The following is a 26,925-nucleotide window of genomic DNA, read 5'->3' on the forward strand; positions in this document are numbered from 1 at the left end:
TATTTATTGTACATTATATTTGATTGGATTATATGACATAAAGAACGGAGCATTTTAAATGCAACAATGCAGTAAAACAATCATAACGTAGGCAAAAGAGTAAAGGAGCACAGTATTTAAGTCTCCTAACTACAAAACTGGGACAATACTAAGCAAAAAAGCACGGTTACACCAGATTTCTTGAGGGAACAAAAATCGCGTGGGATTTCTTGCTTGGATAAATGTGGTGCAGTTATTTTGCACCCGTTTTGCAGCCGGGAGACTTTGACACATAACACCACAAGGGTGTATTTTCTAAAGCCTCCCTGCTGCAAAACCCAGGCAATGCCAGTGACAATGCAGCAGCATGTTTATGAACGTAAAGGAATTGCCATATTAGAATCTTATTGTTTTAGAATGATATATTCTCTCATGGCTGGCAATTATGGGATGATGTATCTTTTGTATGCTGGGTTCCCCCCCGTCCCCCATCCCCTCCCTTCCCCCCTTTCTTCCTGCTGTGTGATCTTCCTTTTATTAAATAATTATATTAACGAATCTGACACAGTGGCCAGAAGAGTTTTGCAGTATATTTGTGGTATGAGAACATGCTACCAGTTCTAATAGGGAGTGGCTACACATACTGTACTGTAGCTTAGTCCAGGTATGAGTACAGTATGTAACTCTGATTCAGTAGTGGAGGCTTACAGTATTTGACCTTTGTGGAGCATTCCCAGTAGTTACAGTAGGAGCACATACTGTTCTCTTCAGATCACGTAAGAGTAGCATTATTTGCTGCTTACTTCACCTTCTGTGCTTTGAATTAGGCTAATGCAGTAACTGGAAAAAGTTTGGAAGTTCTGTGAAATTGTTGGATGACCTTATCTGTAATGGCATAGTTTATTATGAACCAGTGTTGAAATACATGAACCATACACCATTCTCAGTGGAACAGCATGTGCATTTTTCAACTAGCCGTGAAAATGATCTTTTGTGATACAAATGTAGTCCCCTTTCCCCCGTGTCTATGGTGACTACGAGTGGTGCGTTACCTGATAGGCTCACAGGAGGCCTGATCCTCCGCTGTAGGGAGACTGGGGTGTACGTGATACATTCTTGTGATAGTGCCTCCACCTTTGAGGGATCCTAGCAACGCTGGATAACCTCTTCACATGACCCAATGCAACGAATACACACACTGGTATATAATAACAGGTTTACTGAACATAGATAACACCATAACACGTATTATGCGGATCTCGCACGGCAGTCCCTCCCGCAGTGCCCCACTATCCAACCACTTTGTCCACACCCTGGTGAGGTTTTCCCCAAAGTACTGAGGTGCCCTAGGCACCTAAACACCCGGTGTCCACAGGAACCACAACCCACCCCAAAGTATGCGGTAGCGCTACCCACAGAACGTGTGTGATTTGTTGGTGCACTTGATGAGTTGGATACCTGCCGGGAGCTCCAACCCCCGGGTACCACCGGCCATTGATAAGATCAGTCTGTCCCACGTGGTCGTTGTCCGCAATGGCGTCCGCCTCTGCGTGTGGTGGACTCCCGCTGGAGTGTCCCACCATGAAGATAGTCTATTTCTTGCGGTGTTGGTCTGGTCCCAAACCACAGGCCGCAAGTACTGTGCGGTGTCGCTGATGTGTCCTTAACACTATAAACTAATGGGGCAATGTCCCTATCTGAGGGGCCTGTCCCTAAACCACCCACAAGCTGTTTGGGTCTCAGGGCCTACCTGGGGCCTAAGGGGGCAAACTAGGCCTAGTCCATGGAAGCACAGCTCCCTGGACACTACCTGTTCTCTCTCTGCTCCCCTTCCAACTGGCGTGGCTCCCAGATTTGCACCAAACTTAACCAGTAGTTGGCCGTGATCCTGGCAGCCCTATTGGCTGTTCGCGCCCATGTAATCCTGGCAGCCCTAGAGGCTGATGAGAATGGTAGTTCCCCTGCGGAGCTACATGTAGTGGGCGTCGCTTCTATAGCCCTATGGCGCATGTGCGTGCATCTCTAATGGCCGCTGCACCTCGGGGCATCTCTGCGCATGCGCAAGGATCCACCCACAAGGATGGCCACTACTTAGACCTGGTTTTCACTAAAAACTTCTCTCTCTCTGATTTCTCCATTTCCCCTTTTCCTCTCTCTGACCATCACCTCATCTCATTCTCTCTATCCCGCTTCTCCCCTTCTCCACCTCCATTTACCCCCCGGTTCTGCAGAAACCTGCGCTCTATTCACTTACCTGACTTTGAGTCCACATTACACTCCTCCCTCTCCTCTCTCAGCTCTGCTACAGACCCTGACAACTGGTCAGGAACTACAACTCTGCCTTGTCCTCCTCTCTTGATCTACATTCCCCGCTTTCTCTCTGCCGCACTCGCCCTCTTAACCCTAGACCCTGGTTAAATTCCCACACGCGCATGCTGCGTTCCTCCACTCGTTCCTCTGAACGCCTCTGGAGGAAATCTCATACTCTCGCAGACTTCCTTCACTACAAATTTATGCTATCCTGTTTCAACTCTGCCCTCTCGCAAGCTAAACAAGCCTACTTTTCTTCACTAATCAACATGCACAAGTCTAACCCACGCCGACTGTTCTCTGTCTTTGATACTCTACTCAAACCACCCTCAGCTGCCTCTCCTTCCTCCATCTCCGCTCAGGACTTTGCTGACTATTTTAAGGAAAAGGTGGAATCCATACGTCAGAAGATCCTCTCTGTTTCTTCCTCCCATCCTACACCTCTTCCTAACTCTCCTCCTGCCTTCCTTGACTCTTTTTCCACTGTCTCAGAGGAGGATGTGTCGCTGTTGATCGCCTTTTCTCCCTCTACCACTTGCCCTCTTGACCCCATTCCCTCCCATCTTCTAAAACCTCTTGCTCCTACTATAATCCCTACGCTCATGGACATTTTTAACTCCTCCCTCTGCTCTGGAACCTTTCCATCCTCCTTCAATCATGCAACAGTCATACCATTACTCAAAAACAGCAAGCTTGACCCTACCTGTCTTTCTAACTATCGGCCTGTCTCCCTCCTGCCTTTTGCCTCTAAACTCCTTGAACGTCTTGTATTCGCTCGCTTGCTCCATTTTCTCAACACCTATTCTCTCCTAGACCCTCTACAATCTGGCTTCCGCACTGCTCACTCCAAGGAAACAGCCCTCACTAAAATAACTGATGACCTCCATGCTGCCAAAGACAGAGGTCATTACACTCTGCTCATATTACTCGACCTCTCTGCAGCATTTGACACCGTGGACCACCCTCTTCTCCTTCACATTCTCCATACTCTTGGCATTCGGAACAAAGCTCTATCCTGGATCTCATCCTACCTCTCCCATCGTACTTTCAGTGTCTCTTCTGCTAATACCTCCTCCTCCTCTATTGATCTCTCTGTGGGGGTACCCCAGGGCTCTGTCCTGGGACCTCTTCTCTCTTCTCTGTATACACTCTCTCTAGGTGACCTAATAACATCTTTTGGGTTTAATTATCACCTCTATGGTGACGACACACAAATATATTTCTCAACACCCGACCTTACACCTGCTGTACAAACCAAAGTTTCTGAATGTCTCTCTGCTATATCATCCTGAATGGCCCTCCGCCGCCTTAAACTCAACATGGCTAAAACAGAGCTCCTCATACTTCCTCCCAAACCTGGCCCTACTACCTCCTTCCACATTACTGTTGGAACTACGATCATTCACCCAGTAGCCCAAGCACGCTGCCTTGGGGTCACACTCGACTCCTCTCTCACATTTGCCCCTCACATTCAAAACATTTCTAAAACCTGTCGCTTTTTCCTCCGCAATATAACAAAGATACGCCCTTTCCTTTGTTGCTCGACTGCTAAAACTCTGACTCAGGCCCTCATTCTCTCCCGTCTTGATTACTGTAACCTCCTGCTGTCCGGCCTTCCTGCCTCTCACCTGTCTCCCCTACAATCTATCCTTAACGCTGCTGCCAGAATCACTCTACTCTTTCCTAGATCTGTCTCAGCATCTCCCCTCATGAAATCCCTCTCCTGGCTTCCGATCAAATCCCGCATCTCACACTCCATTCTTCTCCTCACTTTTAAAGCTTTACACTCTTCTGCCCCTCCTTACATCTTAGCCCTAATTTCTCGTTATGCACCATCCAGACTCTTGCGTTCTTCTCAAGGATGTCTTCTTTCTACCCCCTTTGTATCTAAAGCCCTCTCCCGCCTTAAACCTTTTTCATTGACTGCCCCTCACCTCTGGAATGCCCTTCCCCTCAGTACCCGACTAGCACCCTCTCTATCCACCTTTAAGACCCACCTTAAGACACACTTGCTTTAAGAAGCATATGAATAGCACTGTGGCTATTCTGAACACATGGCACATAAAGCTTGGCCCCCTGTAGATGCACTTACCAGAACTCCCTCCTACTGTCTCTGTACGTTCTCCCTACCTACTAATTAGACTGTAAGCTCCTCGGAGCAGGGACTCCTCTTCCTTAATGTCTAAAGCACTTATTCCCATGATCTGTTATTTATAGTATCTGTTATTTATTGGATTACCACATGTATTACTGCTGTGAAGCGCTATGTACATTAATGGCGCTATATAAATAAATACATTCAATACAATACTGCGCAAGCGTGTAGGCAAGATGGCGGCACTCTGCGAAGGGAGCCGGCGCGGACCTCCAGCGACCCGCTCACCACCCTAACTGCCGCCTCCCTGACTAGCCGCACTCTTCCTGGCCCCAGCGGAGGTAATGGGGGGAGGGGGGTACACGGGACCAAGGGGGACCCAGAGGGTACCTGGCTCTGCAAATTAGGAACTATAGCCAATTGTTGCCAGGTTGATCAACAGCTGACAATAAAGCACTATGAAGATGCTACCTCCATTCTTCCATGTATGTTCTTTACATAACCGAGTCAATCCCTCATCTATCCCTCATTGAACCTTTTAAAATCAATATTATCTAATATTTACTAAACAAACGCAATTGTAAACATTGGCACACAATTTAGTGTACTTCAGCTATGTCGAAATTAGCATGGTACTGTAGGTAGTTGCTTAGTGGTGTTTTAGCCTTAAAGCAGAAATTATTGTCATTACCCAGAATACCTGGCTGCAGTGAAGCATTGTATGCTAGGAGATAATGGACAAAGGCAGGGGGAATGTGCCCACAAGTGGTATTTTTATTTCCTCTAAAACAGCCAAAAACAAGCATTATGTTTTCCAAAGCTGGCTTTTTCCTTACCCTGGTTCTTTACAGTATATAAGGACGTAGGCCTAGATTCAAAAAAGCTCAATTAAACCGGTGCAAATAACGTGATGTTTAATAAAACCATAAGGTTATATACAAAAATACTGCAATTGTGCTAATTATTGTAGGGTTAAAAGAGGGAGAGGGAGGAAGAGAGGAGACCAAGAGATCAGTTTAAGAGAGGGCCCATCAGCTTGCATACCTCCAAATTGATTAACCTTTTCTCCATGTGGTGAGATACCTGGGAACACACCTGATAACCTGCAAATACGCTATTTTAAATATGTACAACATATTCTCTCTCTCATCTCCTCTTCTCTCATGCAAAAACTCCTATTTTAGTGTCTGGATGGAGTAAGGTATGACCTGCATAACATAGCATTATTTCCCAACATTAAACCTCAACAGCAGTGAGTGCATACCCTTTAGAATGTTGCAGTTAAAAATAAGGGCATGCTTTTTACAGGAGTAAAACATGGTTAACATCACGTTACTTGCTTTATTTTCAGGGGTTCCCAATTCCAGTCCTCAAGACCCCACAACCAGTCAGGTTTTAAGGATATTCCTCCCTCAGCGTTTGGGGGGGGGGGCGGGGTTTAGGCGGTGGGTTGGTTTGATTGGGCCACCTGTGTTGAAGCATGGATATCCTTAAAATCTGACCTGTTGGGGGAGGGGGGCTGTTGGGATGCCAAGTGTCCAGTATTGAACTGGACAACCCGATATTTTGCTACTCTGTCTGGTAAATAATGAGATAATACCGGACATGTATGTGGACTGGAGTTGGCCACCCTTGGAGTTGAGGACTGGAGTTGACCACCCTTGGAGTCGAGGACTGGAGTTGGCCACCCTTGGAGTTGAGGACTGGAGTTGGCCACCATTGGAGTTGAGCACTGGAGTGGCCACCCTTGGAGTTGAGCACTGGAGTTGGCCACCCTTGGAGTTGAGGGCTGGAGTTGGCCACCCTTGGAGTTGAGCACTTGAGTTGGCCACCCTTGGAGTTGAGGACTGGAGTTGGCCACCCTTGGAGTTGAGGACTGGAGTTGGCCACCCTTGGAGTTGAGGACTGGAGTTGGCCACCCTTGGAGTTGAGGACTGGAGTTGGCCACCCTTGGAGTTGAGGACTGGAGTTGGCCACCCTTGGAGTTGAGCACTTGAGTTGGCCACCCTTGGAGTTGAGCACTGGAGTTGGCCACCCTTGGTTTAGTGAATACTGGGTTATTATTAACTGGCGTCAAAGGTTAATGCAATGTTAAATAGGCTAACGGAGGTTATTGAATCAGGGCCTGATGCTTGGACAAGGGACTGTAATTCATCCCCAACACTGCCGGTGAGTGGGGGGAAAAATTGCCATATAAAGGAAAACTGGGAAATGTACAGTACAAGAAAGAGACAGAGGGGAAGGAATTTTGGGAACAATAACATACAGAAAGAGCTTTGGCACAGATAGATGGAATAGGGACTAGATTGTACGGCTTACTTTGTGTACCTCCATGATAGCACCTTACAATGTAGTAAAGGAACGTAGGGGCTCATTCTATATCAGTCGACACGGCGGATCTGACCTTTTTCGTCTGAAATTCCCTATTGACTTCAATGGGGCATTTCAGCCGAAAACAGCCAAATCGGTGGAAATAGAATAAGCCGAAACAGTGTCAGTTTTTCCAATTTCTTGAGTTTGTTCACTACAGAAAATGAAAATACAAAATCCATGAACCCTCCCCCTATGGCTCTTTTACTTGTAAGCCTTTTATTTCTGTGGTTGAAGTATTTAAAACCAACATGATACCTTGTTTATTTCTAAGTATTTTCTTGTTCTGGCCCCAGTTTAATACTGACATTCCACGTTCCAGCACCTTCGCAATCTCAATGGAAATACAGATGAACTATTGTTCAGTCAGAAAAAAAACAACCTGATGCTAAACAAACCCACCCAAACTTTGTGGATTTGGAAATAAACTCGCTTGCAAAGTCCTTGTCTCGCAAATGCCACATTCCTATTCTTGATTCTTTCTGCTTCCTGGATGGAGCCCCATTGAGCGTGCAGCCTGACAGAAATACATCACAGTGTTGTGCTTGGAAATGTAATAAATTCACCAATTTCTGTCCAATTGGAACAGCCATTGTGAATGTGATTAACGGAGGCCACAGGGTCGCCTGTTAATCTATGGGCGGGTAAATGAGATCCTATGGTGTTTTATTACCATTGTAGCCCACATGTGACAAATCAAAAGCCTGCATCATCCTAACATGGTAATTGCAGAGAATCCACAGAGTCTGACACAAAGGTTTCTAGCATGAATTAGATTGTTCGAGTACATTTATTCACATAGTTATGCAAACTAGCACTCAAACACTTTGAACCAACGCAATCCGAGTTTTGTAAAAGGTCATTTCATTTAATCATTTTTAGAAAATAAAATTACAAAAGTAAAATACCATTTAAATTCGGCTTTGATTTGCTGAAATTCGCACACATGGTTCGATGGTTATAACTTAAAAAAAAAAAAAAACCTTTTAGTGATTGTATAAACTCTATAATACTGGGTATTTATACATGGCGGAAATAATTATTGATTTGATGGTATGTCAGTTAGTGAGAATTTGTTTCAGAATTAAATTGTTAAGAATTTGGTCTGTATATGTAATATTAGTAAACTCAGGGTATGTTGTACATTACAAATTTGATGGGCTAAAATAAATGACACAAGAATTTTCCCTAACAAGGCATTTCCTACACCTAGGTTCTAAATGTGAGCACTTTCTGCCCTCATCCAAAAGTCCTATACACAGAAATATTGTGGCTTCAAGATGAGGATCAGCGGTGCATAGCAGCAGGAAAAATGATGGAGCTCAGCACATCAGATAAATTAAAAATAATTTATTTGAAGGGATGACATCAGGGATATGATGGGCAACGGAAGTCGGACGCATTTTGCGCGTGTTGGGCGCTTTGTCAAAGCACAATCTGAGTGGTTACTCCATATAAGTAGGATGGAGGACAGGTCAGACCAGTCTCACAGGCCATGTTTGTCCCTAATATCCATAAATCCCCACTTGGAGAGAACATCTGTTTCACCTTGTCCACTATGCAATGAGTGATACTGTCGCGGCCCCTTTTAACCTCCAACATCCCCGTAAAAATTCCGGAATGTTTTCCGTCTCTCATCCGTCTCTCACGGACTTTTCCGCGCGGCCCGAAATCACCAGATAGCGCTAATAGCGCTAGACAATGAAAGCGCTTAGCGCTAGACAATGAAAGTGCCCGCAGGCGCCCAAAACTGCCAAAAAACGGCCCCCATCTGCCCGCGATTTGCCCGCATCTGCCTGCGATTTTAAAAATCGCGGGGAAAAGGCCGCAGGAGGCTAAAGGCGGCCGCCACTGTACATCTACACATGTTTTTATTGATCAGGTGGTTTTAAGGAGTTATTTTAATACCCTGCAAAATACAATTGTTACTTGACTCGTGTGTGTGTGTGTGTGTGTGTGTGTGTGTGTGTGTGTGTGTGTGTGTGTGTGTGTATGTGTGTGTGTGTGTGTGTGTGTATATATATGTAGCGGTCATGTAAAATGCCTACAGTCATCTCTCCTGCTGGCAGTAAGGCCTGGTAAGTATGGGCATGCCAGTATTAATCATGGAGGTTTTCCCTCACACCCTGGTGGGGTGCCCTGTGTATGGCTGGGACTGGTCACATGCTCTGACTCCATGGTTAGTGATGTCAGAGGTGTGTCAGCCTCAGAAGGTTACATAAGGAAAAGCACTGTGTTCTAAAGTTAGTGGCTGGACAGTTCAAGTCTGGGAGGAGTTCTAGTTGCTGAGTTGCTGGAAAGTTCTACCTTAGTGCTGAAAGAGTTCTGTCAGTTATGTTATAGTAACTCCATGGGAGGCTGTGTCCAGGGACCTGGCACAGGATAGTGATTCCTGCGGGAATAGTGAATCCCTGATCTAGGTGACATACCTAACTAAAGGGGGCACGGGCAAGATGAGTGGCTGAAGATACTCCTTGTGGAGGGCAGTTGCCCTGCCGTGTCAATAAAGATGAGTTCAGCCAGAAACCCTCTCGTGTATCTATCTGGAATGAGTGTACAGAGAGGAGCACCACGGAGGAGTTCCTCGCCAGGATCATCCCCTTGCGGACGCAGGGACCCTGGTGAGGTGGAGGCGCTGCACTGGAACTAGGTGAGACTCAGCACACTACCTCAGCTGCCTGTCTGGACGGGTCCTCCCCACACACCATCATGCGGGAGACTCAGGAGTCCTGTAGCCAACAGGTGCACCAACAGACATCACTACCATGTAATGGGGACCGGTTAGACCACAGGGGCCAATGTGAGATTGGGTGGGTCAGGCCGGGCCAGAAAAGCCGTTACATTTGGAGGCGAGCTGCTGAGATCAGATCTGTCATCAGGACAGGCTCTAGCTAGGCACACTGGGAAACAGGGAGAGTGTCTGCTGCCACTTTGTGCTGAGTAGGGACGGACCTAGGGGTGGTCAGGGGGCTGACGGGATATTGTCAGTTCGCAGGGACAACCTAGGGGCCTGAAGGGAGTGAGGGGTCTGGAGCGGGCTATAGCTGACCGAGTCACCTTGAGGCAGTGCTAGTTGGTAGGATGCCAGAAGGGACAGCCTGTTAACTTGGTCAGGAGTCCTGGAGAGGGTCTGCGCTAGGCTGACCAAGACAGGTAGACGCCCCAAGTACTGCATGGCAGAGCCAGCCAGAGTACCTAGCCATTCCAGACACTCACCGTAGGGAGCACAGACTGGGAGGAAGGAGTCACAGCAGACACTGAGAGAGTGAGCCTAGCCTGAGGTAGTGCAACACTGGGTCACACCTAGATAAGGTACACATGTGGTGGTGCATCTGAGCTAATCTTTATTGTACCGGTGTGGTGGCTGCCCCGCAGAGTGGAGCCTCATGTACGACAACTGTTATGAGAGAGTGGAGGATCCGCATGGCGCGGAGAACGTAAAATGGCGGACAGAGGCTGATGGGGAGGGCACCCGTGGCGTGCAACCCACTGAAGAGCAGACTGTCGCTGAATTGTCCTTAACGAGTTTGCTCTGGAGCGGAGCGAAGGCTATGGCTGCCCCGTTTTTATCCTGTATGGGACAGCGAGGGGCCACCCTTGAAGAGTGTGAGGAAATTGTCATAATTGGGGGAGAACCCCGTGAGGAGAGCAAACAGACTGACTTTTTGGGCTTAAAAGCCAACCAAAATGGCGGTTCCCGCTTGCTAGGGAAACCGCATGGGCCAGGCGCAGAAAAAATGGCTGCTGCAGGATTTGCACAGAGCTGGCCGGGAACGGCGCGAACAGCAGAGCCCCGCCCTGATGGGGGGCATGGCGCGAAAGCTATGGCTGCGCCGGGATGGACAGTGACTAATTCAGCCCCTGTGCTGAGTCAACCGTTGAGTTTATGGGACCCTCCCCTGATTTCTACCAGGGGGAGTGACTTTCAATTATGGCCTGTGGGGATGCACCCACTGGGCCCAGGGACTGATATCCAGACGGCGCCACTACAAAAAGTAGTTCCGGCCGTGGAGGTGATTTGCAAGCAAAGGTACCTTGTGCAAAAAGCTGCTGCAAGGAGAAGGCGGGAACTAGCCGCGGGAAAAGACTCCAGCTCTGGGGAGGAGACTGGCGCGAAAACGCAGACCGCGCCCACCAGGACTGAGAGAGGTGCGGCCTTAATTAGGGGGCATGATATTCCCCTGTGGGACCCGCCCATTATTGCAACCCCTGGGGGCGGGTTCCAACTCTGTCAGAGAAGGGAGGAGCCGAAGCAGGGAGTGGCGGATCCAGCAACTTCCACCAGTCAGTTGCGAGGAACCACAGAGAAGGAGAGACCTGTACAGGAAGTGACTCCTGTACAAAGAATGGCCTGCTCCTCCACTGTGGGCACTATGGTCTCCACCCAGCCCTACTCAGTGCCCGGCGGGGTGCTGGTGGTGAGGGTGGCCAATACAGAGACGGTGGTCGGGCTCTGCCTACAATGCGGGCTGCCCGGAGGTACTGTGAATACGGTGGCACGTTGCCCTCATTGCGGGACTTTGTATCTGTGGCCTATGCCCACGTTCATCCCAATACAGCCTGCTGACCCCCCGGTGGACGTGACACGGCGCTCTGCTGAGTCCCCGGGCGCGCTATGGATCAACCGCGTGAGTCCCGGAGACAGGGGACTGGAGCCGGTCAAGTCGGCTGGGTCACTGGCCATTGAGGCGGCTGGATTAAACCCCGCGACAGGGGCAAAGAGACTTTCACCCCGCCCCGAGACCCCTAGGTCGGGGCGAGGGGACTACTCTGATGAGGACCTCCGTGAGCTGGAGGTAGCGAAGACGGAGCGGAAAAGACAGACGGGAAGAACGACGCCCCGTGGGGTGAGTGACCGGACGTCCCCCGCAGATTGGCGATCCGACCGACAGAGTCCTGCCACCCCAGGACATGGCGGAGATGGGAGAGAGACGCCTACACCCCTGCGGACGGGTAAGCCAAGCAGCGCTATTACTTACCTGGTTGCAGCAGACGGCATAGAGCTGGAAGGGCCGCGCCAGGCCTCAGGCGCACGTGGAGGGACGGCATCACTTCCGGTGGCGACGGCGGAGCAACCGGATGTCGTCGTGGAAGAAGAGATCCCGCATGGGGGTCCCACGCGAGATGGCGACGCTTCCGGTTCCGGGGAGGACGTCACTTCCGGTGGTGGCGGCGGAACCCAGGAAGGGGAAGCAGCGACGCTTCGGCGATTGGGGGAAGGTCCCCGACCGCTCGTATTGCCCAGAAAATGGAGAGACGGTTTCAGGACTGATGAGGGCGAGGAGACATCTTCCTTGGACCGGTCCACGGACAGTCAAGAGCGGGTAATAACCCCGTGGGGTCCTGTTCCATGCCCCTATACCCAACCCCATGCCCTAGCTAATGCCCCTACCCCTATCACACGGTCACCGGGTTCACCGCCCAGCTTGGAACTTGTGGACATACCTTTGGGGGGGGAGGAAAAACGGACTGGGGAGAGGCAGCTCAGTGGAGCTACGGAAGGCGATTCACGGGGAGGGGGAGAATTGAGGGTGGCGGATACAGCACCCCAACCAGTGGTAAAGGCCCCGGGCTCTTCGAGGTGGTTCCCATCGCGATCCACAAGGTCTTCAAGGGTATTTTCATTTGACGACGACCGGGAACCAGGGCCCAATCCCTTTAAGGAGACCCGGTGGTGGGCTCCACTATTTGAGGGGTACTCCGCATGGATGGACCGTACTCGGTTCCTCATCCGGCGGGAGGACGTGGTGGATTTCTGGTGGAAGGAGGGAGAGTTTACACCCGAGCAGAGGGATAGGGAATTACAGGAGAGGTGGTTCCAGCTGGAGCGTAGAGACATAGCGCCCATGGGTCCCGACACACTGTCAGATCCAGTAGATTCTGATGAGCCCCTATCATGGGTGTTACCTGGAAGGGCAGGTAATGCTGATCTGACCAGGGTCAGTAGGGCGGAGAGGGCTATAATAGTCAAGTATAAAAAATCTCATGGGTTGGAGTATCCCTATGTACCGGAGCCCCTGATGGATGAAATTGAGGACAATAGGGAAAAGTGGCTCCAAGAGACTATAGAGCTGTACTTAGTCAATAGGGGGAGCGCCATTGTAGGTAAGAAGGCGGAGGAAAGGATAGACACCCTGATGCGAGTGTGGAGCATAGGGAGGAATATCCACAAACATAGGGTGACCTATAGGCCCGAGAGGGGATCGCCTAGGCATTACTATGTCACGGTCCTGGATATGGGTAACCGGGAAGTGAGGAAACCAGACCCAGATCACTATTATTGAGGGGGTACTGAGACATTACGCGGGTTCGTGGCTGCTGGTCGGGGCGGGCTTGGCGGAATGTACTGAAGTCATGTTTACAATATGCTGAGAATTTGTATGGATGTTAACCTAATTATGTTTCTGTTGCAGTGCTTCCTGGCAAGAGGTATCTAAATTTAGGTCCCAGCGAGGACGATGGGATTCGCCAGGGGGAGAATGTAGCGGTCATGTAAAATGCCTACAGTCATCTCTCCTGCTGGCAGTAAGGCCTGGTAAGTATGGGCATGCCAGTATTAATCATGGAGGTTTTCCCTCACACCCTGGTGGGGTGCCCTGTGTATGGCTGGGACTGGTCACATGCTCTGACTCCATGGTTAGTGATGTCAGAGGTGTGTCAGCCTCAGAAGGTTACATAAGGCACAGCACTGTGTTCTAAAGTTAGTGGCTGGACAGTTCAAGTCTGGGAGGAGTTCTAGTTGCTGAGTTGCTGGAAAGTTCTACCTTAGTGCTGAAAGAGTTCTGTCAGTTATGTTATAGTAACTCCATGGGAGGCTGTGTCCAGGGACCTGGCACAGGATAGTGATTCCTGCGGGAATAGTGAATCCCTGATCTAGGTGACATACCTAACTAAAGGGGGCACGGGCAAGATGAGTGGCTGAAGATACTCCTTGTGGAGGGCAGTTGCCCTGCCGTGTCAATAAAGATGAGTTCAGCCAGAAACCCTCTCGTGTATCTATCTGGAATGAGTGTACAGAGAGGAGCACCACGGAGGAGTTCCTCGCCAGGATCATCCCCTTGCGGACGCAGGGACCCTGGTGAGGTGGAGGCGCTGCACTGGAACTAGGTGAGACTCAGCACACTACCTCAGCTGCCTGTCTGGACGGGTCCTCCCCACACACCATCATGCGGGAGACTCAGGAGTCCTGTAGCCAACAGGTGCACCAACAGACATCACTACCATGTAATGGGGACCGGTTAGACCACAGGGGCCAATGTGAGATTGGGTGGGTCAGGCCGGGCCAGAAAAGCCGTTACATATATATATATACATATACTTCATATGCTCTGTAGTACCGGATTCAGGACTCTTGTTCTATTTTTCTCTATGCACAGAAATGATTGTGTCTGATGTCTCCTGCACTTAGCTAAATGCAGGCATCGTCAGCCTGCCGAATTTTGATCACATAATTGTAATGGCAAAATCATCTGTCAATTTCTTTCAACCCAGCGAAATGTTTAGCATTCTGTGTAAATCACCTTTAATACACTTTGTGCGTCCCTTTTTTCCAAAGAAACTATCATTTAAAAAAAAAAGCGAGATTGAAAAGGGGGATCGAAACGTCACAAACTGAGGAAGAAAAGTAATAAAAGTCACAGTACTGAAAAGAATGATGTTAATCCTGAACACCTTGAAGGTATGATGGGAATACGTTAAACGAAGACTTCCATTCCTTTCTTGCCAGCACTCTGATTAGGATCACATTTCTTGAGCTGTCAAGCATTGTTTTCCTTGGAAAAGCAACCTTGTTCTCGTTCAAAAGTGTTAAGCTTATGTGGCTAGGAAAGCAGGGTGAGGTTTAAACTTCTGCAGAGTTTGTGTGCTTGGAGCCTTATTCGGCCTTTTGACCCGTTCCCTGGGTAGCCTTGTGAGCTCTTTACAGACCCTCCAAATAGGTACCACTGTAGTTTCTCTACTTGTGCTGGATGGATTTACTCCCAGCAATTCTTATAGAAGTCCTATAACCTACTAGAGTGGTGAGAAAAAGTTATTAGATCTTAAGCTAAGTCCTAATAATAGATAAAGATAACCTGATCAAACAAATGACACATGATACTTGTTCAACATTTATTTATCCACAAATGATTAAGCATTCAATGTCCATGTGTGAAAAATGATGTGAACCTTTAGATTCAGTACCCCTTGAGATGCAATAACTTCAACTTAGTGTTTCCTGTAACTGCTGGTCAGTATCTCACATCGGTTTTGAGGAGTTTGGCCCATTCCTCCTTACAGAACTGCTTCATCTCAGTGACATTTGAGGGCTTCCTTGCATGGACAACTCGCTTCAGGTCGTGTCACAACTTTTTGATGGGATTTAGGTCCGGACGTTGACTAGGCCATTCTAAAACGCGGAATTTCTTCTTCCACAACCATTCTTTTGTAGATCATGATTTGTAACGCACAAAAATGTACCCTTTTTTTTTTTAATGAACAGGACGTGCAAGATAATAACAGGATACGAACATTAAACTCGCAGATGGATGAGTTTGCTGCTTTCGCAAATGTGATGGTTGTTTTGCACAAGTATTGTTTTGCACAAGGAAAACATAACCCAGTTATTGTATTATTCTTATAGTGTATACATAGAATACCTTATTTGCTGGATAAACTCCTCTATTTCTGATGGTTTAGCGTGCTACAAAGATGTCTAAAAAATAGATATAGAAGGTTCACTGGATACACCTATTGAAATCCGTTGTTGACATTTAAGACACGGGAATGTAAAATCCAGTTTTATTAGCCTTTCACAGTACACACTATATTTGTTGGCAGTAAATGATGATCATGTTAAGTGTCTTTGACTGAAACGTATAGTCTCTTATTCCCCCAGTCAGCCCTTTGCCACCAGTTGAAGGCCAAGTTGACATTGAACAATGCTGTAGAATATGAATTGTATGAACTCGACAGATACAAGCTGGAAATCATAAAGCAGGCAGACATATGAAACCCATAGGTCTCATTTTTATACTTTAATTTTTTGCAGTCTAGTGTCGGAAACATAACTCGTATGGGAGCTGACATTGAAATTATTATGCTCGCACAATAATGTAATTACGGTGTCTCCTTAAATCCAGTAGGTTTTATGGCATGCAAGTCAACGAGTCTGCTATAGCGATACGTTTTGCAGTGATCCACAGCAAAGTACGCTCTAAAATGATTTAGCAAACCTTACAAAACCTAGGAAGGAAACATGCAACACTCTATTTTATCCATGAAAGCAGGAACTGAAAATCTCACTAGAAAAAAAAAAAAAAGCTTAAAAGCTAACAGGTTACTCAATGCTTGGAGCACATTCGGAACGAAAATATTTGTTACATTAGTTAAGGCAAAATGTCACATGGCTGTTAATAATAAAGAGGATTCAACCAAATGGGAAATCCCAATATACAGATGTTTTAGTGTGTAAGCTCAAAGGTCAAAATCCATGATCATCTTTGTTTCCTAAAGGAAATCCTACGTTAACTGCAGGACAGGGTGAAGTTTAGGGCGTGTATGGGTGAAAAGTGTAAAAATGAATATCATCCTGCCAAATCATATCTTAAAATACTTACAAGATTTTTTTGGGGGGGGAGAAGTTATTCTGGCTAAGGTATGAGAAAAAGGACTGAAACACACAGGAGTGACTTGCAGGATAATTCATGTGCAGCTGTTTGTACATTACTGGTAACAGAAACAGTGCTACAAGGCTAACCATAACCAGTTGGCTGCAAATGCATCAGCGTATCTTTATTACCCTCATAGCAAACGATGGTGCTTGGGGAACCCATTAAAGTTGCATTGTTCTTGTCTTGTTCCTTCCTCCCTAGTTTTATTATTTGTTTTGTGACTTGTTCTGTGCTTCTTTTTCCAGTCGCACTCAAATACTTTAAAATGGGTGTTTCCCTTGCTGATCATCCCCCTAACTAGTGGAAACATTACAAACTCTTGGAACCTCAGTGATGATTTGATGTTTGAATAACAAACATTGGTTCAAATGTGTAAGATAAAACAGAGCAAGGAGAGGCCTTGTCAATAGAACACCAGTAATTAAGCAGTTACGTATGGAATGTCTCCACTTAGCACAAACTGAGTGAGGGGTGGAAGTTGGGTGGTTTAGAAGAAATCATGTCCAAGTGGACAGGACATTGAACAGCTTTCTTGAACTACCGGAGAAATATGACAATTTTTTTCATCATGATGACACAATGTATATTTTAAAACATCATTCATAGTAACGACTAGGGTAGGGTTGGTAACAAATGTGTCTATCCATGGTAATGTGGCAACTGGACACTCTTCCGTCATTGACTGTGAAGAAATGTGAGTGCACCTTTAAAAAATCTGAATTACAATATGGGTCGGAGTCTCCAGTGCAGTGTTTTTCAAACAGGGTTCCTAGGAAGCCTTGGGGTTCCCCGGGCACCCGTAAAGGGTTCCCTGCAATTTTCTGGTCATTTGGAAATTGTATCAAACACAGAAAAATGTACAATGCATCTGATCACAGCGTTGCTATTAGAGATGGTTGTGGTTCCTCAGAATTTCACTTAGGGTTCCTTAACCAAAGAAAGGTTGAAAACCACTGATCTAGTGCAATGCTGAGAAGATTTGTTGAACTGTGCTTGTTTTATTGGTAAACATCTTGAAACACGCCAGTTTATAGTCAATCTGAGCAGGCTATGCCAATGCAGACAAACGTTAACAGAAGACAAAACATCAGCTGGCAATGTGCATCTTGTTTTCCATTTGGCTGTCTCCATTTTTTTTACTTACCATTATTCCAGCTACTACAATTAACCTGTGCAATTTGCGTTTGACCTATGTCACATTCTGTCATTGTAAATAATTCTAATAAGCCTGAGTTTCTTACGGAATACTTGCTTAAGTAATATTTAAAGCAGCTTAGTACATTTGCCTTCCATAATCTTGTTTATGTTGATTCACAAGAAGGCCACTGAAATTCCATCCTGGCGCCAAAATATGAAAGATTGGCAGAATCCTGTAACACTATAAGTCTCTTATAATAGTTCTCTTTTCTCTAGATAAAGGTAATGGTTTTTTTTTTCAAGTGAAGAACTATAACTGTACATATATGCTTTTTATCAAGGAACCTATTACATTTCCTATAGAATTCCTAAATGTAATCTTGCTTCTTTCCCTGAAAGTTAATTCCACGTTCTGATTACTAAAAATTATTCAATATTTGTTATGAATGTTAAGACCTAGAAAGCATAGGGGTCTAATTTACTTTTTTATAATCTCTATTTACTTATTCATGGACAAAAATCAAAACCCCTGTGTGTGCTTTTTATCTACGTCTTTTACCACACATCCTATATATGTCTTGCATCCTAGAATACTAGTTAAAGCAGCAAAACAGGTTTTATTTATTTGAATTTATAATTATTACAGGTTGAAAGCAGGGGTCTCTGGAGCTGAACTGTTCATTTCAGCTATAGGGACTCCCTGCTTCCTGCGATATTTACCTCTGTAGTGGTGCCGGTATCTTTGTTTAGTGTAAATGTCCCGATCACACAGGCCTATAGGAAGATGCAAGGGATGACGTCACGGCTTCCTATTGTCCCGCGTGTTGCGGGACATTTAAACGCTGCCATTTCGTTAGGCACACAAGGTTCCTGGCTGCAGAGATATCGGCACCACTACAGAGATAAGTATCTCTGGAAGCAGGGGGTCCCCAGAGCTGAAATTAACACTGTTCAGCTCCGGAGACCCCCTCCTTCAATCCTCTATTAAATAATAATTAAAAAATGAATCCTGTTTTACTGGTTTAACTTTGCTTCTCGAAGTATTATCTCATGTATAGTGGAATGTGGAATGGTGTCATTATGTAGTGTAAACAGAGGTAGCAGACGTTACTACTCCCGCTGACACAGTGACCGGGACATACACAACGTGCCAGCAAGAGAATGGCCATTGTTTTGAATTGGCCACACATGAGAAGGGACATGGCTGAGGCGCCATGGCACACGTGTGCCAGTGGGTGCAATAACTTCTACTACATCTGTAGTCGGGGAACAAGTACAAACACAGTGGATATGAAACAAAGCTGTCTGCGAGTAGGTTTTACTGGTTATGCACATCTTTAACAGAGACTGTGCTGAAAAGCGATGTAATGCGGCAGGCATAAGCTTATAGGAGTCCATGTCAAAATGGATAAGCAGCAAAAGTTCTCCCTGCAGTGGAAGCAATGTTTGCTAAGCGATAATGGTGAAAAGCAGGGTTGCAGACCTGCCTGAGATATGCACAGGTACCACAAGTGGCATTTTTATTTACTGTAATTGGGTTTAAAGAATTTGTGATTAGGAATCCCAAACAATGATTATGTCTTGTAGTCCCTTCGGAATAAATGGATCTGCTTTTCTTGTTGTCTGCTTATGCAGATGTAACAGGCTGCATCGTTCACTTTTAGAGCGATATGTTGGGGTATTCGGCAGCAAAACTGCCATTGAATCCTGTGCAAACTTTGTGATATTCTTTGTTATAAAAGGATATGTGGAGTTATCTGGGGGAACAATGAAGCCTGTTACATCTGTACAGTATATCTTGTTGAATTTTCCCAACCTCCTACTTCAGTATTTAACCTAGCATATACTTTGTCACTATGGCTTATAACCAAGATTCCAGCAGTGTATGGAATTCATTAGCTTCGGAAAGCCATACAGTTTGTGGAAAAGGAAATCTGCACGTGACAATATGAGATGTTATGATATATTTCATGTAGGTTGTTTTCTGTTGTTGCTGGCACTGCGAATTTCAAACCCAGTCTTATTAAATTATTTCAGAATTAATTAAGATAAATGTGCTTTCATTTATTGTATGTTTTGGGAAAGAAAACATATTTCATTGTACAATATGTAGTGATTTATACAAGTTTTGCTTCAGTGATGTGTACGTGCTAAACTTTAAGTTTTTCCCTATAATGCATAGAAATACATGTATTTTTCTTTAGCCTCATCTGAACCCATTATCTCCATGAGCTTAGTGCTTACAGCTCTTGCCATGTCATCACCAGATGATGTGGTAGATTTCTATTGGCCATCATAGTGAGGCTTACACTTTTGTTCTTCCAAAAAATTTTCTTTGTCCCAGAAAATGGTTAATTTCTAAATATGTTATTTTCTCAGGAACCCCAAGCTGTATACACTGTGTAGTTCAACTCTGAGGAACCCATGGCTCAGATAAAGTGTAACCCCCCTCCCCTCCACCCCCCAGATCCTAAAACTTTAAAGTGGTTTGAAAAATATATATTTAAAGTTGCAGACTGGCAATACTTTAAATGATTAACACACATTCCCAGATAGCTCAAATTTCTACACCCACCACATCATGAATATATATTTATGTCAAAAAGAGTGCTACTGGGCGTGGCAAATGTATACAACAAAAGACAGTGGTGCCCAATGCTCCGTCCAATTGACAAACAACACATGGTAAATAGTATAAAGTTTAAATACTTCAACAATAATAACTTGGTAATTATAACCAAGTTATTATTATTATTGAAGTATTTAAACTTTATACTATTTACCATATATGTTTTGTCAATTGGACGGAGCATTGGGCACCCCTGTCTTTTGTGGCAATACTTTAATCCAACATTTATTCTCTGACCCTTTGGACACCAAGATACTGTAACTGCAATTTTGGAATAACAACAACAATTTTACCACCATAAGGTGTGTCCCTTTAGCTAGCCCCTAATAAAAGCATGCACGGAGATTACTATGGTAATTATTTATTTTTTTGACCTAAGTTTGAAAAGCTTGTAAGCATTTCTTCAACTATTTAACATAAATGAAAATATTAAACGAGGTGTTGCTTGAATAATTTAACTTTATTACATATCCAGGCAATATATGTTGCCTAGTGGTACTGATGCTTTAAAGCGGCAGAATAGCCTGTATTGCATTTTTTTAATTACAGGTTTGAAGCTGGGGGTCTCCCGATCTGAACTGTGTTAATTTCACCTCCAGGGGACCCTGTGCTTCAAGAGATACTTACCTATGTAGGGGGCGCCAGTATCTCTTTTTAGTTGAAATATCCTGGTCACGCGGGCCAATAGGAAGCCATACCAGATGACATCATGACTTCCTATTGACCCACTAGACGCGGGACATGTAAAGCCGCCATTATTTTAGGCACACATTTCCTTTGCCTGCAGAGATACTGGCACACCCTACGGAGGCAAGTATCCCTGGAAGCAGGGGGTTCCCGGAGCTGAAAGTAACACAGTCCAACTCCGGAGACCCCCTGCTGCAATCCTGTAATTAAAAAATACAAATAAAATGTCAAACACAATTCAGCCTGTTCTGCCGCTTTAAACACTTAATAATAGATTAGAATTGAGCATAAAAAGGGTAACGTTTCCACTTTTCTTGCTTGTAATGTTACTGGAGCAGCGTGTACCTATTAATGACAGTGTTTAAGACTCAAATGTCATTTGGCATCAGGGAAGCACACTGTTCTTGCACATACTGTACATCTGGAGTGGAGTAAATCTGGCCAGTGGCCAGTCTGAAATGTACCACTTCAGGTCAGTCAAGTGACTGCTGAAGCAGCAGACACGGGGACCTCCTTTTTCTCAATGGACACTTCAGTGACAGAACCTGTGAATGCAAATACAATGGCTCCATTATCATGGCATTTCCATTGTTTTTTCTCTTGTGCCAATGTAGATCTTAGGTTGTAGAAAATGCTAGTGGGTGAGGATGGTCCCAATGAAATATAATCAGACTACTTATGGGAACACTAAGCATGTTAATTAAACTAATAGCTTTTCATCCAGGTCATATGATTGTTCAGGCACAATATTGTTAGGTGCCGTATCACACAGATAATAAAAGTCTCCGGTGAGTAATCTGCACAGGATAGATCCAGTTGACACTAGTTCATTATCATGTAGTCTGTGCAGGTTGAGCCTTAATCATGGTTACATGTTGGACAATGCATGGATGCAAGGTATATGGGGAAGATATGCACATGCGTGCGCGTACTGGCAAGTTTAGGTATGAAGAACATGACACTAAGTCCTCGCGTTAACCTTAGCAGACTTCAGTGGATCTTGGAGAACACTCCATTTGCATATCGGTCTCACGAACGCCCGTTAAACTGTAATTACCGCCATGCTTTTTATGGGAGGGGGGGGGAAACATGGCTTAATCTTTGTTATTGTCCTTTAAAGACACACCGTTAGTCTTAATGTTACGTAAGGTGACACCACGAAAAGTGACTTCATGAGCTTTGTGGATCAGGGCCTAAGTGGAAAACGACTGAATGATACGATGTTCTATATGTCCTGCATTGTTTTTTTAAGCTCTCTGTGCAATGTCTGTGGGGGGGTGGGGGGTGGGGGGGGAAAGGCATTCCTTGATTTTACTTGCCTATCTACATCACCTGCAGGCCCTCGACAGATTAGCCTACACTACTAATTGAGAAATAAAGTTCAGACTCGGGCTGTCGGCTTTTGTTTATAGTTCCAAATTATGTTTTGACAGACAAGATTTTTATTCATTTGTCCCGACCAACATTCACAGACTAAACAATGTTTCCTATCATGCTCCACCCATCCAAATGATGTCTCATTTTAATACCGAAGAACCATGCATACTAAATTGTTGTTAAATAGCTGTTTAATCTACTTCATGGTTTTGATTGTTCCAAATCCGTTACAAATTGTTACAGCAAGAGTGCGTATCTCCCAAAACTCAGTGTTTATGGAGAAGATTGGCTAAGGTCAAATAGGAGATATCACACTGCAATCCTGCACTAACTGGCATTCAAGACAATTGCAGGGATAATGCTGCGATACCCGGTACTGGAGCTTAGTGAATTCCGGCCTGTGAATCGAAACAAAGAAAAGTATAACTTTATTGTAGACACATTTATTATTTTTAACATATACTGTATAATGTAAGAAACTTGCTGTTAAACCATGTTAAAACGTTAGTCAGGGAATTATACTTGACAATAGACCTAACAAAAGTTTATTAACGCTAAGAAAAAAGATGGACAAAGATGCAGAAGAGAATTTATCCCATTGTAGTATGTCATTTAACACCTCCCTGGTTCCTTGTATGTATGTATGTATGTATGTATGTATGTATGTATGTAAGTCTTTATTTATATATCGCCCACCATGTACTCCGTGCTTTTCAAAAGAGACAGTACAGGGAATGATATTACAATAAGTGCAACAAACAAAATTGGACAGTAGGAAAGGAAATCCTTGCCCCAGAGAGTTTACAATTTATGTTTCTTCTATTTACTCCCCCCAGAGTTCAAACTGAAGCGAGCAGTGCAAAAATGTCACACAAAGGATTATTCATGAAACTGTGATATGCTGATCGGGGCATAGTACAATCGCAGTTTCAGGGCAATAGTTACCCGGTCATCACTCTCACAGTTTAATCAACAAGCCCAAAAGTTTCACGACACACTATCACTGATACACAGGATGAAAGGTGTCACTTTGCAAATGAATGCGAAGAACAATTTTGAGTATACCTCTTTTAAAGCTGCAGACAAAGCAATATCTTACATGTGTTTTTTTTTAATAAATCAGTTCTGTACTATGAGAAAATATTTGTAACGTTTAAAAAAAATATATAACTCTGAAAGACATTTTTTATGTATTATAATGTAACCTGCATTTTTTGTTTAGTTAGCAACCATTTACAAAGTCACATCCCCTTCCTCTTCTGAAACAGGCTCTGGCACACCCCTTTTGAGCCATGCCCTCTCTCTAGCAGTGTACCAATTGTAACTAGTGACTGCCTGGTCACATGATCTTCCCAATGAACTTTGCATCTTTGGTCCTCTTCTGCTTCACTGACAGCCTTTTAGTGAACCCCAGAGCCGAATCTTCGCTGATCGATAACAGGAGAACTTATCGATTGGCAATTTAGCTAATTACTTATCATGGTGTGGATTGTATAGATGCACATATTAAAGGGAAGAAATAAACGGCAGCTTGGACTGCTGCTTTAACATCAGTGCTTTAAGTTATTTTATCTGCGATGTAACGAGTGTATAAAGCAACAGTGTGAATATTACAGTTGCATCAACCACATAATATTATGGGATGCATCCAGGGTTCCCCCTTCTACTGAAGGCCAACCCGGAAGAAAGTTAAAAAAAAAAAAAAAAATCCCTTACTTGATGGTGTGGTGCGGCATCTCCTGGAATCATGCTGCAATTCTCCCTCCAACTGCAGTGAACATGGCTGCCTGGCGCCAAATGACGCTGTGTTTCTATGGCAACCGGACGCTACGCGACGACGCTATGCAGTGCCGCGTTGCCATGGCAACATGACACCGCGTAGCGTCACAACATCACGTAGCATCCGGTTGCCATGGGTGCGCGACGTCATTTGACTCCAGGCAGCCATGTTCACTCCAGTTGGAGGGGGAATTGCAGGAGAATGCCGGAGTCTCCGCCGCACCACTCCTCACCCCGTCCGCCACCCGAAGATTGACAGCGGCAACCCGTAGCCCGGAGGTGAAGAGCCCGAAACCCGGAGTCTCAGGGTCAAAATCGGAGAGGTGGCAACCCTGGATGCATCAGTTCTAGGGATTGTCAGACAAATCTTATGTGAGGTGGCATGCTTCTTTCTGCACCAAATATATGATACATATTTCCATTTGATGCTGACATAAGCACAGAAAAAGGTTTCACATACAGTTGCTTAGGTTTAGATATGTGCCATCACTTCTACAAGATGTAATTGTCATTACTGCTAAACGCGCTGCAATTCAAATTTTAGACATACTTAAAGTTGCAAACGTGTTCAATAAAGAATCCGGTGGCTCTTCCTTCTCGTGCCGCTCACCGCAGGGCTGGAACAATTTACCCGAGTCCCTCAAATCCGCTTCCTGTCTAAGTTCCTTCAAGACGTCGGCTGTTTCCCATTTTCAACATGTTTGTAACTGTAAATTGCAATGTTGTCAGCTTTACTTTGTACTCAGGACCTACTTGAAAACGAGAGATGACTAAATGTATTTTTTTTTTTCCTGGAAAACTTTTGTGATTAATCATTTAAAAACGTGCTCCACATTTATATGTGTGCCCCATTCCGCCTCTTATTCTGATGCATTCCTGGAATAATTGCCGCATTCTGAAATTAACGCCTGACTTTTTAGGAGATTGTAACATACTACTGTATGTACCCCTGTGCCGTACGTTGTGACCTCCGGCCTTGACCAGTAACCCAAATACAGCAATCAGTTGCGTAAACGCTTCCCTCTATATTTTTTAGCCTGTAATTTTAAAGCAGCAATACGGGTTCATTTTTTTAAATTTATTTTTATTAGAGAATTGAAGCACGGGGTCTTTGGAGCTGAACTGTGTTAATTTCAGCTCTGGGGACCCTCTGCTTCCAGAGATACTTACCTCTGTAGCAGTGCCGGTATCTCCTGCAAACAGGGAAACTTTGTGCCTAATCTCGGCTTAAATGTCCCACGTCACACGAGCCAATAGGAAGTTGTGATGTCATCCGGTGCAGCTTCCTATTGGCCCACCTTTAAACTCTGCAGAAATACGGGAACCCCCTACAGAGGTAAGTATCTCGGGAAGCAGGGTGTCCCTGGAGCTAAACTGTTCATTTCAGACCCCCTGCTTCAATCCTATAATATAAAATAAATATATATTTTTAGCGTTAACCCGTATTGCTGCTTTAATCATCTCGCATTGCTATTATATCACTGCATTAAGTTAACATTTTTAGAGTATCGTCTAAATAACTGCATGTTTTTCCTTCAGAAGCTGTGATGGGCGTAATATCCGGTACAGAACCTGCAGTAATGTGGTAAGTGATATTTCGCTATTACACATTTTGTCTCGTCCTTAAAGCAGCAATTCTACCCATTTTGGACTGAATTTCAGAAATCTCTGGAACCAGGGGTTGGTACCATAGCTGGAAATCATGTGCTTCAGCCCCGGATAGTAGAGTTTCCATTGGGGCCCCCCTGTTGGTGGCCTTGTGGGACCCCCCTCTTTCTCACCCCCTCTATTGAGTCCCCCCTTCTCATACTCTCCCTATGAATTACTCTCTTCTCCTCTCCCTCCCCCTTCTCTCACTCACACACTCACCCCTCCTCTATCACTAAATGCCCCGCCCCACCCCCACACTCCTCTCAATCAATCCCCCACTGGCCACACATACAATTCCTCCCACACACACACACAATTCCTCCCCCCCCCCCACACACACACACACACAATTCCTCCCCCACACACACACAATTCATCCCCCCTAGGATTGCCAGGCAGCCTCTCCAAAAATACGGGACACAATGGTGAAAGGTGCAAGGCACTCAAGAAAAGTCGTTGGGAGGTATGTTATTTATAAATGATCTGACTGTTACATGGTCTTTTCAAAATGTCAACCCATTTGCACCATTTGCACCAGACCAATTTGCACCATTTCTTACTCTATTTCTTTTAAAAAATATTCTGGGAGCGAAGCGCCTCCCCCAAATTTTCTTTTGAAAATAGAGTAAGAAATGGTGCAAATTGGTGTATACTTGGGGTGACATTTTGAAAAGACCATGTAACAGTCAGATCATTTATAAATATCATACCTGCAGTCATACACTCACCCGCCATCCCCTCATCTTCTCACCCCCCTCACCTCATCATCCCCCCTCACTCTCATTGTCTCCCCCTCCCTCTCATTCTCTTTCCCCCTCCCTCTCATTCTCTCTCATCCTCCCTCTCATTCTCTCCCTCTCATTCTCTCCCCCTCCCTCTCATTCTCTCCCTCTATTATCTCCCCCCTCCATCCCTCTCATTATCTCCCCCTGCCTCTCATTCTCTCCCCCTCCCACTCATTCTCTCCATCTATTATCTCCCTCCTCCCTCCCTCTCATTATCTCCGCCTCCCTCTCATTCTCTCCCCCTCCCTCTCATTCTCTCCCCCTCCCTCTTATTCTCTCTCCCCCTTCCTCTCATTCTCTCCCACCTCTCATTCTCTCCCCCTCCCTCCCTCTCATTCTCCCCCCTCCCTCTCTCATTTTCTCCTCCCCCCTCCCTCATTTTCAGCCCCCCCTCCCTCCCTCATTTTATCCCCCCAACCCTCCCTCATTTTCTCCCCCCATCCCTCCTTCATTTTCTCCCCCCCTCCCTCATTTTCT

At 45.3% G+C, this 26,925-nt stretch overlaps 1 protein-coding gene across 3 annotated transcripts in view; it reads left to right on the plus strand.

Annotated features, from left to right (window-relative positions):
* The window catches only part of ADAMTSL1 (ADAMTS like 1), a 943,111-nt gene that overhangs the window by 657,376 nt on the left and 258,810 nt on the right, over positions 1-26,925 (plus strand). For all 3 annotated transcript variants that reach the window (XM_075594935.1, XM_075594947.1, XM_075594940.1), the window contains one exon: positions 25,553-25,598. In XM_075594935.1, coding sequence (XP_075451050.1) covers positions 25,553-25,598 — 46 coding nt within the window. The remainder of the gene's footprint in view (positions 1-25,552; positions 25,599-26,925) is intronic.

The sequence above is a fragment of the Ascaphus truei genome, chromosome 1 (genome assembly GCF_040206685.1).
Source record: "Ascaphus truei isolate aAscTru1 chromosome 1, aAscTru1.hap1, whole genome shotgun sequence".
NCBI classification, from domain to species: domain Eukaryota; kingdom Metazoa; phylum Chordata; class Amphibia; order Anura; family Ascaphidae; genus Ascaphus; species Ascaphus truei.